Source organism: Planococcus citri, chromosome 5 (assembly GCF_950023065.1).
Source record: "Planococcus citri chromosome 5, ihPlaCitr1.1, whole genome shotgun sequence".
NCBI classification, from domain to species: domain Eukaryota; kingdom Metazoa; phylum Arthropoda; class Insecta; order Hemiptera; family Pseudococcidae; genus Planococcus; species Planococcus citri.
In genome coordinates, this window is record NC_088681.1 from 9,185,592 (window position 1) to 9,205,457 (window position 19,866).

Consider the following 19,866-nt stretch of genomic DNA (forward strand, 5'->3'; position numbering starts at 1 on the left):
AAGGGCTAGAAATGTTCCTTAGGACTCCCCCTTTCAGAAAAAAGTTGTCCCGGAGGATCGACGGGGGGGAGGGGGTGTAATAGGTCCTTAAGCAGGCTCCCCGACTATGAGATTTCTTGGGGAATTTGCTAAAAAGGGAGAACTTTTGTGAAAAAAAAACAACAACAATACTGGCGATTTTAGCAAACACAGGACTTGATAGTGGATATAATTACTGGCAGATAAAGACGTCACAATTTCTAGGAAAAAGATGACCTTTTTTAGCAGTTTTGCTAAATTTTCTGGCAAAAAAAAAACAATTTTTGAAAAAAACGAGAGTTTTGACAGTTTTTATGAAAAAACGAGACTTTTTGGTAATTTTTGTTGGAAAAAGTGTTTTTTTTTCGCGATTACTAAAAAGCGAGAAATATTGTCGATTTTTGATAAACAGCAAAATTTGGACCAAAAAACGAGACTTTTGGGTGATTTTTGAAAAAAATGAGATTTTTGCCAAAAGGCAAAAGTTTTACAATTTTAGGAAAACAAAACACTTTTTGGTTGGTCATTATTGGTAAAAGAAATTTATCGTAATTTTGGCGGGGAAAAACTGAATTTTGAAAAAAAATCAAGACTGACAATTTTAGCAGAAAACCGAACTTTTTGGCGGTCATTGACGAATTACTATACGTATCGAATCTTTCACAATGTTTGTAGAAAAACCAAGATCAATTTTTTTTGCAAAAAAAAACGGTCCATTTGGAGAGAAGCACGATTTTTTGAAATTATCAGAAAAAAATTATACTTTTTTGCAGTTTCTTGCATCTTGATTTAAGTAGATACGAGTGATTTTTGAAAAAAAAAATGAGATGCTTTTTTTCAAAAAGCAAAACTTTTACAGTTTTATAGCAAGAAAAAAAAACTGGAATTTTCGGATTTTTTTGGTAATTATTGGCAAAACATAATTTCTTTTCCCCAATTTTTCGTCTCTGTTTTGATTTAAAAAACAAGAAGTAAAAGAATTAAAACTAAGGCAAACTCTGCTGTAAAAAATTCAACCCTTCGAAAAATCTGGAGTTAAGAAAGCTGCGAAGTTTCGTTCAAAAAACAACAGTGAAAAAAAATTCAACTAAAACGATCTCTCGTCGATGTACACAAATAAGTGGCTCAACTTGAACCAGACTTTTATTGTTTTCGTATCGAAGCATCCTATTTTGGAATGTACAAGCACATCAAGAAAGAAACCAATCGACGAAAATGGAAGACCACTCGAGATGAAGTGTTTACTTTCATCGCGATAGACGAGTCAAATAAATGGGCCAAAATCAAAGGATTTTTATTTTCAAAAAAACTAATACAACGTGAAGAATATCTCGTTCGCAACACAGCCTTGAAGTTTTTTTGCTCAAATATAGTACGGGTCTAGTCGACTGGCTGAAGAAATATTCGCGTATAGTTTTATAATCTCACGAAGCTTGGAAAATTGCAAAGATACTTATATGAGTCGAGTTATGTGGTCAGAATATTATACTAGGACGCCTACAGACCATCTCGTATGGGGGAAAAAATGAAAAATTAAAGCTGCGGTCTTGTTACCGACGAATTACTAAGTATATTCGGCTGGCGTATGTATTTATTAAGCTGTATAGTCGCCGAGTATAATCCCACGCTTTCTGTATGCACTCTCATAACTTATACGCCGCCAGCCACCCCGCACATAGCCAGAGTAAATGGCGCTGGTGAGAGAGAGAAAAAGAGAGAAAGTCGCCGAATTTAAAGCTCGCAATTACACTTCATCTATATTTAATCGACATGAACCGACGACGATACATCGGTTGGAAATATTTTTATTACAGACACTTGTTGAATGTATGCAATATGTATAGAGATATGTATGCTAAGAGTAGCCAGAACTACATAAAGATCATGGATTTGGTTTTTTACAGCATCGTGTTATACAGAATGAAATATTTGAAATGGAAAATATAGCTCATCCCTCGGGCAGTCGTTTTAGTCTAGGGGCAACCTGCAACTTTGGGGGTGTAAAGGCATAATATGATTTAGTAAGATGAACGTTGAACGAGGATTCCAGAAGAAATTTTTTAAGCACGAGAGTCAATCTCTGAATCCATTTTGGGGCACTGGAGAGGTTCAGAGGGATGTTTGGGTCTCCGTTTTCGAAAAATTTGGAAATATGGCCCATCTTGGGGTCATTTTTGTATAATTGATCCCACTCACAAGGGAACCTCTTGAGGTGTCCGCCTCCGATTTGAACGGGACCGCGATTTTTGGAAAGAGCATGTTCTAAAACCTTCAAATCCAAATTTTTAGCTGCCCAAGTTGATTTTTCGATTTTTGGCGAATTTTTGAAAATCCAAAATTGACTATTTTGGTGATTTATGCTTTTTTTTGAAAAGTACGTACTTGATCAGTAAAAATGTTCAAAATAAGACCTAAAACTGATATTAACCCTCCAAATCCAAATTTCGCCATTTCCAGCCATTCTGGAGCCTCCGGCGCTATTTTTCAATTTCTCCAGAATTTTCAATTTGCTCCAGAAGGCGTGAAAATGAAGTTGGGCAGCTAAAAATCGAGTTGTGTATTATCCTCGATCTGTTAAACGAGTTTATCCACATTTGAGTCGGTTTTGGGAGGGACACCTCAAGAGTGGTTTTTTATCCAGCTTTTTTCGTAATAAAAAATCCAAAAAAAATCAAAATTTTACCGTTTGCGAGAAAATTTTTGAAATTTGCTGGAATCGCTGTATTTTGAACACAACAAACCCCCCGAGGCCGAGTTCCGCCATTTCCCACCGATCTGGAGCCTCCAGCGCGATTTTTCAATTTCTCCAGAACTTTGAATTTGCTCCAGAAGCCGTGAATATGAAGTTGGGCAGCTAAAAATCGAGTTGTGTGTTATACTCCATCTGTTTATCGAGTTTATCCACTTTTGAGTCGGTTTTGGGAGAGACATCTCAAGAGTGGTTTTTTGACCAGTTTTTTTTTTCAAATAAAAAATCCAAAAAAATCGAAAGTTTCCCGTTTGCGGGGAAATTTTTAAAATTTGCGCGAATCGCTGTATTTCGTCCACAACAAACCCCCCGAAGCCGAGTTCTGCCATTTCCAGCCATTCTGGAGCCTCCAGCGCTACTTTTCCAGTTCTCCAGAATTTTGAATTTGCTCCAGAAGGCGTGAATATGAAATTGGGCAGCTAAAAATCGGTTTGCGTGTTACACTCGACCTGTTTAACGAATTTATCCACATTTGAGCCGATTCTGGAGGGGGCATTCTCAAGAGTGGGTTTTTGACCAGCTTTTTTTCACCATAAAAATATTCAAAAATCAAAAATTTCCCGTTGGAGAGAAACTTTTTGAAATTTACGCGAATCGCAGTATTTTATCATAAACTAATCCCAGGAGGGCGAATTTCGCCTTTTCCAGCCTTTCAGGGGCCTCCCTTCAATTTTTGGATATTTTTATTATGAAAAAAAGGCAGGTCAAAAAAACACTCTTGAGGTGTCCCCTCCAGAATCGGCTCAAATGTGGATAAACTTCTTAAACAGGTCCAGCATTACACACAACTAGATTTTTAGCTGCCCAAGTTAAAATCCTTGCCTTCTGGAGCAAATTAAAAACTCTGAAGAAATTGAAAAATCGCGCTGGAGCCTCCAAAATGGCTGGAAATGTAGTAATTCGCTGTCGTGTGGTTAATTAATGACAAAATACAGCGATTAGCGAATATTTCGAAAATTTTCTCGGAAACGGGAAATTTTTGATATTTGATTATTTTTATTTTGAAAAAAAGGTGGTCAACGAACCACTCTTGAGGTGTCCTCTCCAGAATCGGCTCAAATGTGAATAAACTCGTTTAACAGATCGAGGATAATACACAACTCGATTTTTAGCTGCCCAACTTCATTTTCACGCCTTCTGGAGCAAATTGAAAATTCTGGAGAAATTGAAAAATAGCGCTGGAGGCTCCAGAATGGCAGGAAATGGCGAAATTTGGATTTGGGGGGTTAATATCAGTTTTAGGTCTTATTTTGAACATTTTTACTGATCAAGTACGTACTTTTTTTAAAAAAGCATAAATCACCAAAATAGTCAATTTTGGATTTTCAAAAATTCGCCAAAAATCGAAAAATCAACTTGGGCAGCTGAAAATTTGGATTTGGGAGTTTTAGAACATGCTCTTTCCAAAAATTGCGGCCCCGTTCAAATCGGAGGCGGACACCTCGAGAGGTTCCCTTGTGAGTTCAAAAGTTTAAAATTTGAGATTTTCCAATTTTGACCAACAATGCTGCTTTTTTGTCAAGATAGCAAAAAAATCTTGGTTTTGAAAAAAAAAACGAAAAATGTCCAGTTCCTTGTAAAAATTGCAAGAGAGGCGTATTTTTTTTCAAAAATGGCAGAAAATCAAGTTGTTTTTTTTGTAGACCTTAAAAAGGATCTGTTTTTCTCAAAATAAAAAAAATACAGGAAAGGTCCAAGTCCTGTTTTTCTGTCAAAATTGCAAAAAAATACTTTTATGCGAATGTTGCCGAAAAAGTTATCGTGGTTTTTCTTCTTCGATCGACTTATTAAGTCAATAGCAGATGGCGTTCAAAAAGTAATACGACGAAGATGAAAAAATACGCAAATTTTTACACCTTCAACAATTCAAATCTGCTAGAAAAATCGTCCAGAAAAATACAAAACCAAAGAAGCTCATCAAACGTAAAAAAAATGACGACACTCGACCAAACATTTCACTCAGGTCGACTCAATTTTTACCAACTACACATTTTATATTCGATAAAAAAAAAGACAGCACTTGACACGAAGCCTAAATTCCCACCTGGAAACATCTCAAATTTCTAGCAACAAAAAAAACGATATCATCGTAAACACACCTCGTGAAAAAATATCCGTCAAGTTACTCTTCCCTCATCTTCGTTTCGTTTCTTTCGCCCCAAAACGGGTAGAAAATCGATACCGCGAGTCGAGTTGAGAAATTGGCTTAAAAGAAAATTCCAGTATCAATATACGACGTTGATCTTTATGCAAGTGCTATAAAGGTTCGAGTATTACAAGGACACACTATAGTAAAGAAAATTGAGAAAAACAAGTCGTGTATTACAAATACATGTCGAAGAAAAACATGAAGTAAAAAGTACATTTTTCCGGAAAAGCTATACTACACACTTGGAGGGTGGAAAGGGCAAATTTTCGAACAGGGAGTGATTACCAGAACCACTATACGTTCTATACGCTGTTGCTCTTGCACAACTTCTCTAACGCAGAATGTTACTATACGAATATATATGGACGAGTAAAGAATCAACACGTGGAGTTTTCAAGGTGATATTTACGTCACGAGAGTTCGTTTCACCGCCAAAATTCATGTGTCAAGTATGGCATCGTCCGTAGAGATAAATATGTACTCTACTTACTCGTAGGTATAATGCCATATTCGTATCATCGTTATATAGAGTGTGGTGTGTGTATAATTTTACCGCACACATTATCCACGACCAAGACCACCAAACTTTCACGTGTTAATTTAAGCTCGCCACAACGTACGAGTGGTATTGATTTTTCGCCCGATGCATTCGAAAAGGCTATATTTATTTTCAATGTTCATTCACCTTGATTCACGTGTAAAAATTTAATGAAATTGAAAACGTTTTCATATTCCACTACAGCAGTCAGTCGAAAGAATCCAAACTATATACTCGAGAATTCTCACAATTATTTCCCGAAAAAAAAACTTCAACCTTCGTTAAAATACTTTTGAAAAAAAGAGAGAGAGAGGAAAAAAAGTCGTATAAAAACAGTCGAATAAAGGTGAAAAATAACCACCTTTCGAGTACACTATTTGTCTTCTGGAATAAAATTCCGTTTGCCAGGTCTTTTTGCTCTCTCGACAGTCGACACTGTAACAAAGGGCTTATTCTTTTTATTAGTCCCCGAATACCGTATACTTTAATAGTATACGAACACTCGTTGGTTTTTTTTTCATCCTTTATTTTGGGCAGGAAAAGGTCGCCTCTTTATTAGAAAGATATTGTGTATCGAAAGACGCTTTATTTATTTAACACGGCACGAGATAACGCCGATCAATTAATTACCAAAGACGATGAAGATCGTGAAACTGGCCAAAGAAACCTTCGACGAGATTTACTCGATACGATGCACGTTATTTTCTTTTTATTCGCGCCAATAATCTAATAAAAAAAAAGTCGGTAAAAGTTCAAAAAGGAAACCAAAGTAAATAATAGGTACTCCTAATATAGCAATCGACCTGTTTACAATCGAATCGAATCATTCACAACCAATTGGTGATTGGACAAATTGATTAATTTCTAGGTGGATCATTCGCGAACGAATCGATTCATTTACTCAATTTTTGAAGAATCATTCGCGAACGAATTGAAAACTTTTTAGTTAGTCATTCGCGAACAAATTGAATAATTTTTGCTGAATCATTCGCGAAAGAATTGAATAATTTTTGGTGAATCATTCGCGAACAAATTGAATAATTTTTGGCGAATCATTCACGAACGAATTGATTCATTTACTCAATTTTTGAAGAATCATTCGCGAACAAAATTTTCAGTGAATCGTTCGCGAACGAATTGAAAAATTTCTAGTGAATCATTCGCGAACGAATTGAATAATTTTTGGCGAATCATTCGAGAACAAATTAAATGATTTTAGGTGAATCATTCGCGAACGAATTGATTTGAATAAGTTACTCGTTCGCCAACAAATCGATTCATTTACTTGATTTTTGGTGAATCATTCACGAACGGATTGAATAATTTTTGGTGAATCATTCGCGAACTAATTGAATAACTTTTGACGAATCATTCACGAACGAATCGATTCATTTACTCAATTTTTGGTAAATCATTCGCGAACGAATTGCATTTTGTAGTGCATCATTTGCGAAGAAATTGAATGATTTTTGGCGAATTATTCGCGAACGAATTGAATAATTTTTGTTGAATAATTCGCGAACGAATCGATTCATTTACTTAATTTTTGAAAAATCATTCGCGAACAAATTGAAAATTTTTTAATGAGTCATTTGCGAACGAATTGAATAATTTTTGGCGAATCATTCACGAACGAATTGATTCATTTACTCAATTTTTGAAGAATCATTCGCGAACGAATCGAAAAATTTTCAGTGAATCGTTCGCGAACGAATCGAATGATTTTGGCGAATCATTCGCGAACGAATTGAAAAATTTCTAGTGAATCATTCGAGAACGAATTATATAAGTTTAGATGAATCATTCGCGAACGAATTGATTCGTATAAGTTACTCGTTCGCGAACGAATCGCTTCATTTACTTAATTTTTGAAAAATCATTCGCGAACGAGTTGAAAGATTTTTAGTGAATCATTTGCGAACTAATTGAATTTTTTAGTGAATCATTTGCGAACGAATTGAATAATTTTTGGCGAATCATTCGAGAACAAATTAAATAATTTTTGGAGAATCATTCGCCAACGAATTGAATGATTTTTGTTGAATCATTCGCGAACGAATTGAATGATTTTTGGCGAATCATTCACGAATGAATCGATTCATTTACTCAATTTTTGAAGAATCATTCGCGAACAAATTGAATAATTTTTAGTGAATCATTCGCGAACTAATTGAATAACTTTTGACGAATCATTCACGAACGAATCGATTCATTTACTCAATTTTTGGTGAATCATTCGCGAACGAATTGCATTTTTTAGTGAATCATTTGCGAAGAAATTGAATGATTTTTGGCGAATTATTCGCGAACGAATTGAATAATTTTTGTTGAATCATTCGCGAACGAATTGAATGATTTTTGGTGAATCATTCACGAATGAATCGATTTATTTACTCAATTTTTGAAGAATCATTCGCGAACAAATTGAAAAATTTTTAGTGAATCATCCGCGAACTAATTAAATAACTTTTGACGAATCATTCACGAACGAATCGATTCATTTACTCAATTTTTGGTAAATCATTCGCGAACGAATTGCATTTTTTAGTGAATCATTTGCGAAGAAATTGAATGATTTTTGGCGAATCATTAACGAATGAATCGATTCATTTACTCAATTTTTGAAGAATCATTTGTAAACAAATTGAAAAATTTTTGGCGAATTATTCGCGAACGAATTGAATAATTTTTGTTGAATCATTCGCGAACGAATTGAATGATTTTTGGCGAATCATTCACGAACGAATTCAATAATTTTTGTTGAATCATTCGCGAACGAATTGAATGATTTTTGTTGAATCATTCGCGAACGAATTGAATGATTTTTGGTGAATCATTCACGAATGAATCGATTTATTTACTCAATTTTTGAAGAATCATTCGCGAACAAATTGAAAAATTTTTAGTGAATCATCCGCGAACTAATTAAATAACTTTTGACGAATCATTCACGAACGAATCGATTCATTTACTCAATTTTTGGTAAATCATTCGCGAACGAATTGCATTTTTTAGTGAATCATTTGCGAAGAAATTGAATGATTTTTGGCGAATCATTAACGAATGAATCGATTCATTTACTCAATTTTTGAAGAATCATTTGTAAACAAATTGAAAAATTTTTTGTGAATTATTCACGAACAAATTGAATGATTTTTGACGAATCATTCGCGAACGAATTGAATTTGTCAGTGAATCATTTGCGAACGAATTGAATTCTTTTGTGAATCATTCGCGAACGAATTGGATGATTTTTTGGCGAATCATTCGCGAACAACGAATTGAATAATTTTTGGCGCGAACAAATTATTCAATTTGTTCGCGAATCATTCACGAATGACTCGATTTATGTACTCAATTTTTGAAGAATCATTTGCGAACGAATTGAACAATTTTCAGTGAATCGTTCGTGAACGAATTGAATACTTTTTGGCGAATCATTTGCGAACAAATTGGATAATTTTTGTTGAATAATTCGCGAACGAATCGATTCATTTACTTAATTTTTGAAAAATCATTCGCGAACAAATTGAAAATTTTTTAATGAGTCATTTGCGAACGAATTGAATAATTTTTGGCGAATCATTCACGAACGAATTGATTCATTTACTCAATTTTTGAAGAATCATTCGCGAACGAATCGAAAAATTTTCAGTGAATCGTTCGCGAACGAATCGAATGATTTTGGCGAATCATTCGCGAACGAATTGAAAAATTTCTAGTGAATCATTCGAGAACGAATTATATAAGTTTAGATGAATCATTCGCGAACGAATTGATTCGTATAAGTTACTCGTTCGCGAACGAATCGCTTCATTTACTTAATTTTTGAAAAATCATTCGCGAACGAGTTGAAAGATTTTTAGTGAATCATTTGCGAACTAATTGAATTTTTTAGTGAATCATTTGCGAACGAATTGAATAATTTTTGGCGAATCATTCGAGAACAAATTAAATAATTTTTGGAGAATCATTCGCCAACGAATTGAATAATTTTCGGTGAATCATTCGCGAACAAATTCAATAATTTTTGGTGAATCATTCGCGAACCAATCAAATAATTTTCGGTGAGTTATTTGCGAACGAACTGATTCATAAATTTGAAGCATTGATTAATTCGTTCGCGAATGACTCTTCAGAAAATTAATAAATTTCGTTCACGAATGATTCCCTTAAATTAATTAATACTCTCACACGAACAAGTCACTCAGAATAGAATCAATTTATACCATACGAACTGATACATATTTAAATCATTTTCGACCATCAAATTAAATTACCATCGAGTCTGAAGTAGTGGTAGTAGTAGTCGTGAAATCATCAAAATGTTCAATACCTTCCATTGAACACTTTGTTAACAGCGCACCGCACACAGGGCAAGGATAATTTCAACAATTCGACTTATTGCCGGGTTAACTTAACCTAATAATAAAATCGTACCGAACGATGTTGCCACTATTGCTAAAATAAATAAAACCTTCCACTTCCAGGTCGTATAGTCGTTCAATTTTATCGCGACGTTAAACTTCTGCAGGTATATAGGAAAGCACATACCTACTTACATACAAGCAGAGTAGTAAAAATACATTTTGACGATATCGAACTGTAAAAATTTTCCACCTTTTTTATATTCTTCAAATGCGGTCGTAATTTTCAAATAAAAAATATTATTATGGCGTGAAAAACACAAACGTTTAAGATTTTTTTCTTACGTTTCGAATTTTTCTTTTTACCGCAACCCAATCGATATTTTGTACCGAAATATGGACAATAAGCGGTTAAAATTTATTGAATTGATTTTTTTCCTCTTGTTTTTACCTCAATGAGAGGAACAGACGAACTCATTACAAGACGTTAATGCTTCGATAATTCGTATTCGAGGCTCGAAGCGGTCGAATTATTTGACACTCTGGTCAAAAGACCGTCTGAGAAATGATAAACCACGTTTTTAATTCGAAAAATTCAAAATTGCAAAACACAGTTGCAAAAGGGTCATTCCATATGTCAATTGGACCAAAAAAAATCGATTTTGAAAGTCATGTCTTTCGATTTCGCTCAATTTTTTTTTCATAATTTTGTGATTTTTTTATTCCTGGCGCAGAACCCGTTTACTTTTTTTTGGTCAAAATATCTCATCAAAACTTTTCTGATATTGGTAATGTGAGTTAGTTTCGATATTTCAAAATATACAATCATCATGAAAGGAGGTACGGAGGAAGGGGAAAGAGTCCCAGAAAATTTCCAATTTCGGAATCTCAAATTCAAGGATCATTTTTTCAAACATAAGAGAACGAAAAACGAAGGATTTTCTTTCTTTTATGTTCGTTGTGAAATAAAGTATATTTTTGAACTGCTCAGTAGAACCTTGAAAATGGTGTTGGATTTTGATGACAGTGGCCTTGGTCGACGTAAAATATCAAAAGTAACATCATTTCGAACCAGACCATTTTTCCAAAAACAGGTTGTGTTGGGGCTAGAGCGAAAAAAAAACACCATTTTTTTCGTAAACCGCCTCTCTTTGTGAACAGAGGCGTTTCTGGAGCTAAATTTTTCGCCGAGTAACATTCAACTCGAATTGAAAGTCTCCACTGAGTTTGGTAAAAATTGGAAAATCTCGAATTTGAAATTTTTGAACTTAGCGAGGTTCAATTTGTACGCCATTACAGACAGTCAATGCCCTGAAAAAACTCTTTCTCTCACTTGAACAGTATAAAAGTAGGCAACTTATTCGACTGTATACTCCTTAAAATACCTAAATTATTTGTAAAATATTCGCAAAAACTTACCCTTTACTGTACAAGATTACGAAATCACGCCGCCATGTGATCTGGTATCTGAAAACATTCCAATAAAAGAATTAATTCCACTCGGAATTCACTCGAAAGGCAAAGAAACAAAAATATTTAAACCCTCCTACGTTTTTCTTGCGCGTTTTAAAACAGTCGAGAGTTGAAAATATTCCACAGAACAGAACACTAAGTTTTCTCGATCGCTATTTCACAGGCAAAGTCAATAAACCTAATAACTTGGAACATCACGACCGAAATAAATCTCGTTCTTGTTTCAAAGACAGTAGTATAGACAGCCCCACTAGCGTTTATATAAAATGTAGCCTTTAAAATCTCAATTTGTCGACAAAAAAATGTGCTCAGCTTTGGCCATTCGACTTTAACACATTAGGTAATTAGACTGATGCAACTTTCGTCCCTATCTACTCGTATATAAATATCGTACGAGTTTTGCAATGGTTTTATAAATTGCACGATTGAAAAACCCCTCTGAACTGAGAGACGATTTCGAATTTCATTTATTCGTAGTACGAGTAGTAATTTCCAGCAAAGCGTAAGTACGATATTCTTTGCTACGTAATATATTACAAGGGATGGGCGATCGATTAAAAAAAATTCCCTAATGTCGCTTAAAAGTATGAAACCATGGCGGAGGTTTTTACAAAAATCGATACTAAACCATAACCGACTAACATTCCGTACACGTATTCGGGACATACCTATTGTCCACAGTCACCTTTTTCACTCTCAGTACTATTCCTATGTACCTACCTAACTATACTATAATATGAAACCTATTTTATATTCCGAAAACGCGTATTTCATTCTGCAGAATGCTAATACAATTAATTACGATCGAATTTCCAAAATTTTGTTCCAAATTTCAAATACTTTCAAATAGAATGGCTAAAAGTAGATGAGGCGGAGGTAGTGCGAATACTTTTAGTGAAACTAGAAACGAGAAAATTATACTCCCACCAAGAATGCTGGCAATTTTACGAAACAAAACTTCAAATGGACCGAATGGGCGTTTGTAATTGATTCTTTTAAAAAAAAAAGAGTTTTCCATCAAAAATGTCGAGTGAAAAATAAGAAATGTGGCTATCGATTGTGAAAGAACTCCTTTAGACATTACTATGCAAAAAAGGTCGATTTAATTATTTAAAATATCCATCCCTGAATCGCCCTAATATGCCAGCAGATTCCAGTGGCTTGTGTGGGTATACCCTGAAGTCTGAAGGAGGCTTTTGCACCCACAATTTGAATTTTATTCTTAATAATGTTGTCTGATTACTCCAGGACATTGTTTCGAATGTGGGTGAATCGTTTGAACAGGTCGAGAATAAACAATAACTCAATTTTTAAGTGTCCGAGTTGATTTTCATCTGTTGGAGAAATTTAAAACCGTGCTAAAGGCTCCAAAATGGCTCGGAATTTTTGAAATTCGTTTTTCAAAAATATTTGACCAAAATTTTTGGTTTAAAGCAAAATTGCTTATAATTGTTTATTTTTTTGGGGGGGGGGGAATCCTAAAGTCTCATTTTTTCCCAAAAGCTGTTCAAAAGTTCTGCTTTTTTCCTAGAAATTGTCAAAAAAACCTTCCTCTTGCGTAAATCGTCAAAGTCTCAGTTTTTACCAGAAATTGCAAAAAAAAATATTTTTTTGTCAAAAATTTTAATTTTTTGATTAAAACGTTTTAAATTAGTCCAACTTTTCAATTTTTTTTTTTTAGGATGTTTATTATGTATTTTCAAAAATCAGAACAATTTAAAAAATCACCAGAGCTCCTTTTTTTTTAGAAAAAAATGAGCACGAATCCAGAAATTGTGAAAATTTGGATACGTGGGAGGGGGAAGGGGTGGTTTAGAGAAGATGCGAACAACCTTGCAAACAATACTTTCTCTATGAGCAAAAATATTTGATTTAATCTTTTAAACATGGTGAAAAATAACGCACGAGTCGATTTTCAGCAGCCCAAATTAATTTTCACCTCTTCTGGAGAAATTTTTATCATTCTGGACAATTCTGGAGGAATGTAATACCACGTTGGAGGCTTCAGAATCACTGGAAATTTTGAAATTCGAATTCGAAGGGATTGGTTAGTTGTAGAAAAGATAAAGCCATTCGGCCAATTTCAAGAATTCCCCTTCGAACAGAAAATTTTTGATTTTTTGATTTTTTTTTTATCATATTTAAATATTTTGATCAAAATAACACGCTTGAAGTGCCCGTCTGGAAATCGGCTCAAATGTGGATCAAACTTTAAAAGAGTTTGAGAATCAGCTACAGCTCGATTGTCATCTGGCCAAGTTGATTTTCACTCCTTCTGGAGAAATTTTAAAATTCTAGTGGAATCGAAAATCAACCCCCTCCCCCCAATCATCAAACCCCTCCACCCTCCTCCCCAATAATCAACAATAAAACTCGTCGAGACCTTGAAAATTTCAGCAACGAGCAAAACCTTCAGAAAAGTGACACAATTCAGCAATTTTTTTGACAATTTTCAGCAAAAAAAGTGAATTTTTGATATTTAACATTTCGCAAAAAGAAAGACTTTTTCAATCTTCAGGGAAATGAAGCAAGATTTTTTGGATTTTGTTTTTGCCAAAAATGGACAATTTCTAGCGATTTTTGGTAAGCGAAACGAGAATTTCTGGTAATTTTGACTAAAGAGGAGACATTTTGCTATTTCTGGCAGAAAACGAGACAAGTAATGCAAATTCAGCAAAAAGCAGAGCTTCTCAGAAATTTTCGGAAAAAAGCGAAACTTTCCAACACTTTTTAGCAAAAAAGTGAACCTAACAGGCAATTTTTATTTAAAAAAATTGAAATTTCGTAAGTAGCGAAAAATTGGGTAAACTCGTGGCCAAAAAAAAAGTGTTTCTTTTTCGCACTTTTTGTCGAAAAAGCGAGACTCTTTAGTAACCTTTTGGCAAAAAAACTAGACTATGACAAAATTTGAAAATAAGTGAGATTTTTTGAATTTTTTTGTAAAAAAAATAAAACAGACAATTTAGTTACACATTATAATTAATTGCTTCAGTTTCAAAAAAAAAATTGGAAGCCAATGGGAGCGCTGGAGAGATTTAATTAAAATAAAAATCTTTACGAACGAATTGATTCACTTTTTTGAAACATATTTTGTACAGCGATTGATCTGTTTATAATCGAATCGAATCATTTACGAACGATTGGCGATCAAATAAATTAATTGATTTCTTGGTGAATCATTCGCAAACGGATCAATTAATTTACGATTGATTCGGTTTTTGTGAAAGTATTGTATGGAAATTGATCTCTTTTCAAGCGAAGTGAATCAAATTGAATCGAATCATTCACAACCAATTGGCGATTGAACAAACTAATTGATTCCTAGGTGAATCATTCGCGAACGAATGGATTCGTATAAGTGAATCATTCGCGAACGAATTGATTCGTATAAGTGACCCGTTTGCAAATGAATTGATTTGTATAACTGAATCGTTCGCGAACGAATCGATTCGTATAAGTTGAATCGTTCGCGAACGAATCAATTCGTATAAGTGAATCGTTAGCGAACGAATCGATTCGTATAAGTTGGATCGTTCGCTAACGAATCAATTCATCAACTCAATTTTTGAAGAATCATTCCCAAACCAATCGATTTGTTCACTCAACTTTTGATGAATCATTCGCGAACGAATGGATTTGTTCAAGTGACTCGTTCGCGAACGAATCGATTCATTTACTCAACTTTTGATGAATCATTCGCGAACGAATTGATTTGTATTAGTGACTCGTTCACGAACAAATCGATTCATCAACTCAATTTTTGATGAATCATTCTCAAACGAATTGAATCATTTTTTGTGAATCATTCGCGAACGAATTGATTCGTATAAGTGACCCGTTTGCAAATGAATTGATTTGTGTAACTGAATCATTCGCGAACGAATTGATTCGTATAAGTGACCCGTTCGCAAACGAATTGATTCGTGTAACTGAATCGCTCGCGAACGAATCGATTCGTATAAGTTGAATCGTTCGCGAACGAATCAATTCGTATAAGTGACTCGTTCGCGAACGAATCGATTCATTTACTAAAGTTTTGATGAATTATTCGCAAACGAATCGATTTGTTTACTCAATTTTTGATGAATTATTCGCGAACGAATGGATTTGTTCAAGTGACTCGTTCGCGAACGAATTGATTCGTATTAGTGACTCGTTCACGAACGAATCCATTCATCAACTCAATTTTTGATCAATCATTCCCAAACGAATTGAATCATTTTTTGTGAATCAATCGCGAACGAATTGATACATAAATTGAAGGAACGATCGAATCGTTGGCGAATGGTTCTTTCAAGAAATTGATCAATTCGAAAAATTGAGGGTCGTATTCGTATTACTTCTTTGTAGGAATCGTGCAGACTTAGTAAGATTTCAAGTTTCATCGAATTAGGTTCAGCCATTATCTAGGTACCTAATAATAAGTTTTAAAAAATGTTGAAATAAAATTTTTTCGCTCGATAAACTTGGAAGCTTTGAGCTTTTGGAACATGATGATGATGACGAAATATCCGGCTAGTAGCCGAGTTACGAAATTTCAAATTTGATCAAAATTGGTTCAACCGTTTCTAAGAAATTCAATTTTCAATGAATTTTGTGCAAAGTCATCCTATAAAGATTTCAAAAATCTCAATTTTTTTGTGACTACGCGCAAATTTTTAAATTATAGTTTCGAAAGACACGCTTTTGAAAATTGAACTTTCGTAAAACCAGATCTCAAAAAAAAACCAAACTTTGAACTTTTGACATTTTTAGCATGTAATTTTGAAACTAATAATACTCTCGAATATTTTTAAAACGTCGCGAGCGGGTCTTATCAAAGTTGGGCATTTTGACGAAAAATTTAAATTACGTACTGAAAAAAAAAACCAGCTGCCCCGAGAGAGGTTAGAGGGGCAACGGTATAACTTGTCGATTTTCTTTCTTTCCTAATATTGTGAGAAACCTAGACAAAAATTTCGAGCAAAATCGGAGGACCAAAAACAAAAACTGGGCTGATTCGACATGAAATGATGCCTGGCTCTAGAGAAGCTGAAAATTTTCAAAAGCATGAATGAAATTATGAAAAACAATTGCAAGAATGTCATTAACATGTTTTCATGGTGATTTATCCCATCAGAACTACCAACAGAGTAATTTGCATAAAATGATATTTTATTAATTATTAAAATATTTTCATTATGAAATTGTATAAAAATAATAAAGATTGAACCTATCAAACATCCTCACATCTTTCATTCGCCATATGCAAAAATTCCCATCTCATACTGGGCATAAAACTTGAAAATTCTCTTTAAAAAAAAAAAAGCTCCACACTGATGAAAGCTTTACATTATCAGTATCGAATTACCTCTTGGGAGCATATTTACCGGGTCGTACAAAGACCTAAAGGTTGAATTACCACATATAGGGCAGCGAACGGTTGGTTACGACCGCGACTAGACACTGTGCTCTTGGGTCATTCGCCCAAGTTAATTAGAAATTTTTTAATTTACATAGCGAAAACAACGTTTCGGTATTTTGTCGATTATCACGTTACAAGAGGGTAAAAAAAAAACACACCGAAGACCGAGCATAGCACTAGCATTTTTTACTCTAGCATCGGACGCGTTTCTATTTTCGAGCTACTCGTATTATGGCGGTAGATAAATCTAAAGATGGTGATTTTTTATTCATTACAGATCCGTACGTAAAAGTTTATTTGATTTGCGGTAATAAACGTATGCGAAAGAAACGTACGAGCGTGAAACGATCCACGTTGAATCCCATTTACAACGAAGCCTTAACATTTGATGTGCCATCGTCGAATATCGAAGAAGTCAGTCTTATTGTGAAAGTAATCGATTACGACAGGTATGTGTGGCCATTTTACACGCTACGTTTGATCAAATGTACTGTACTCGTCGTACGAGTATCACTATGTATCTAAAATTTAATGATAATAAATACCAAGTATGTACTTCTTCTACCAAATGGTAAGAACTTTCATTCTATATCGTTTTTTTTTTTGCGTGTATTTTTCTGCTATAGAATCGGATACGATGAACTGATGGGTTGTGTAGGTATTGGCACAAGTTACATAGGTACAGGACGAGATCACTGGCTGGATATGTTGGATAATCCGAGGAAACCTGTAGCACAATGGTATACATTAATGGACTCGATTCCAGGACCGACACCTTCTCCGAATACATCCTCGATCAGATTCAACTGCCTAACCAGAAGGTACGAGTAAATAGAGCGAGAAAAAGGGCATAGGAGGATAAGCTGAACTTGATCCGTTCTGCTCTCATTGACGATCTGTACACCATTTTGCATCGAATTATGGATACTTATATAGAAAATTTTTTCAACTCACTCTTCAATTTAAACGAAACCAAGCAAGATTGAAACAAGGCGCCTTGAAACCTTCAGATCTTGAAGTTCATTTTTGGATTTTTGGAGAGTTCTTGAAAATTTAAAAAAGCTGTTTTAAAGGCAATTTTCAAACCTTTTCATAAAATGGAAAAATTTTTCAGCAAAATGAACCAATGAGGATAAATTCTTCACTAGTTTTGGGCCATTCTGAGATAGAGTTTTCCAAGGCTGAATAGTTTTTTGTGGTGAAAGAGCTTGTTTGATGTTTGGAGGGACCAAAAGTTTTGTGGTTATTAATTTTATAAGAAAATGAACTATTGTGCAAACTTTTTGATAAAAAAGACAGACTTTGACAATTTATTATGTAGCAAAATGAAGGTTATTTTTTTAAACAATTTCTGGCAAAAGTACCAACTTGTGGCCAATTTGTGGGAAAAATGAACTATTTCAAAATTTTTTGCAAGAAATGTTGCTAATAAGTGAGCATTTTTGGTAATTTTTGACAGAAAACGAAACTTGAGAAACTTTAACAAAAAGTGGGACTTTTTGGCAATCGTTGGCAGCAAGTTCTTGTAGAAAAAGCGAGAGTTTCGAGAATTTCTGGAAAATAAGAGAGAGACTTTTGGTAAATGTTTGCAAAAAGTGAGACCTTTTTGGAATTTCTGGCAAAAAAAGTACAATTTTTCTATCAAAATGTTTGAATAAGAGAGAACTTTTTGCAAAAAACTTCAATTTTAGCAATGAGTAGAAATGTTGGAAACTATTGACCAAAAAGAGACACTTTTGGGTAATCTTTGGAGAAAAATGTAGATTTTTCAAAAACGTAAATTTTTTACAATTTTAGCAAAAAGTAAAACTTTCTTGCAAATAATTGGCCACAAATTTTTTTTCAATTTTTGTCGAAAAAACAATGCTTTTTGGTCTTTTTTGGCCAGAATGCGAGGATTTTTAAGAAATTTTGGAAAATGAGTGAGATGCTTAAAAACTTTTTGCTAAATAAAATTGAAAATTTTGACAATTTTTTGTAAAAATACGAAATTTTTTAGCACGTTTGCTAAAAATGGAAAATTTTTAGCAATTTTGTTAAAATTGAGATTTTTTGACAATTTGGGGGGGAAAATTGGAAGTTTAGAGCAATTTTTGGAAAAAGCGAGATTTTTTCAGAAATTTTGCTAGAAATTGGAATTTTTGAGCATTTTTGTTACAAATTGAAATGTTGACCAATTTTGCTAAACATTGGCATCTCGAGCAATTTTGAGAAAGATTATAATTTTTGAGCAATTTTGACTACAAATTGAGACTTTTTGACAATTTTGGACATAAAAGTGAGCAATTTTTGGAAAAAAGCGAGATTTTTTCAGCAGGAATTGGGATTTTTGAGCACTTTTGCTGGAAATTGAGATCTTGAGCAATTTTGCTAAAAACTAGAATTTTGAGCTATTTGGATAAAAATTGAAATTTGTTAGCAATTTTACTTAAAATTGACAATTTTGAACAATTTTTTTAAAAATTGACATATTTTGAACCACTTTTGAACAATTTTGCTAAGAATTAGAATTATTTGACATAAATTTGAGTTTTTAAACAATTTTGATAAAGATTGGAATTTTTGCGCAATTTTGACTAACAATTGAAACTTTTTGACAATTTTGGGCAAAAAAGCGAGAGTTTAGAACAATTTTCGGAAAAAAGCGAGATTTTTTCAGCAATTTTGCTATAAATTAAAATTTTTGAGCAATTTTGCTAGAAATTGAAATTTTGAGCTATTTTGATAAAAATTGAAATTTGTTGGCAATTTTACAAAAAATTGACATTTTTGAACAATTTTGTTGATAATTGTCATTTTTGAACAACTTTTGAACAATTTTGATAAGAATTGGAATTATGAACAATTTTAATAAAAATTGAAACTTTGAGCCATTTTGATATAAATTTGAATTTTTGAGCAATTTAGATTAAAAATTGAAACTTTTTGACAATTTTGGGTACAAAAGCGAAAGTTTAAAATAATTTTCGGAAAAATGCGATATTCCTCTGCTATTTTGCTAGAAATTGGATCTTTTGAGCAATTTTGCTAGAAATTGAGATCTTGAGCAATTTTGCTGAAAATTGGAATTTTGATCTATTTTGATAAAAATTGAAATTTGTTGGCAATTTTACAAAAAATTGACATTTTTGAACAACTTTTGACCAATTTTGCTAAGAATTGGAATTA

At 33.6% G+C, this 19,866-nt stretch overlaps 1 protein-coding gene across 1 annotated transcript in view; it reads left to right on the forward strand.

Moving 5' to 3' along the window:
• LOC135848980 (synaptotagmin-10-like) overlaps positions 1-19,866 on the forward strand; it is a 286,616-nt gene that overhangs the window by 252,614 nt on the left and 14,136 nt on the right. Inside the window, exons 9-10 of the mRNA XM_065369095.1 lie at positions 16,976-17,147; positions 17,325-17,519. Coding sequence (XP_065225167.1) covers positions 16,976-17,147; positions 17,325-17,519 — 367 coding nt within the window. The remainder of the gene's footprint in view (positions 1-16,975; positions 17,148-17,324; positions 17,520-19,866) is intronic.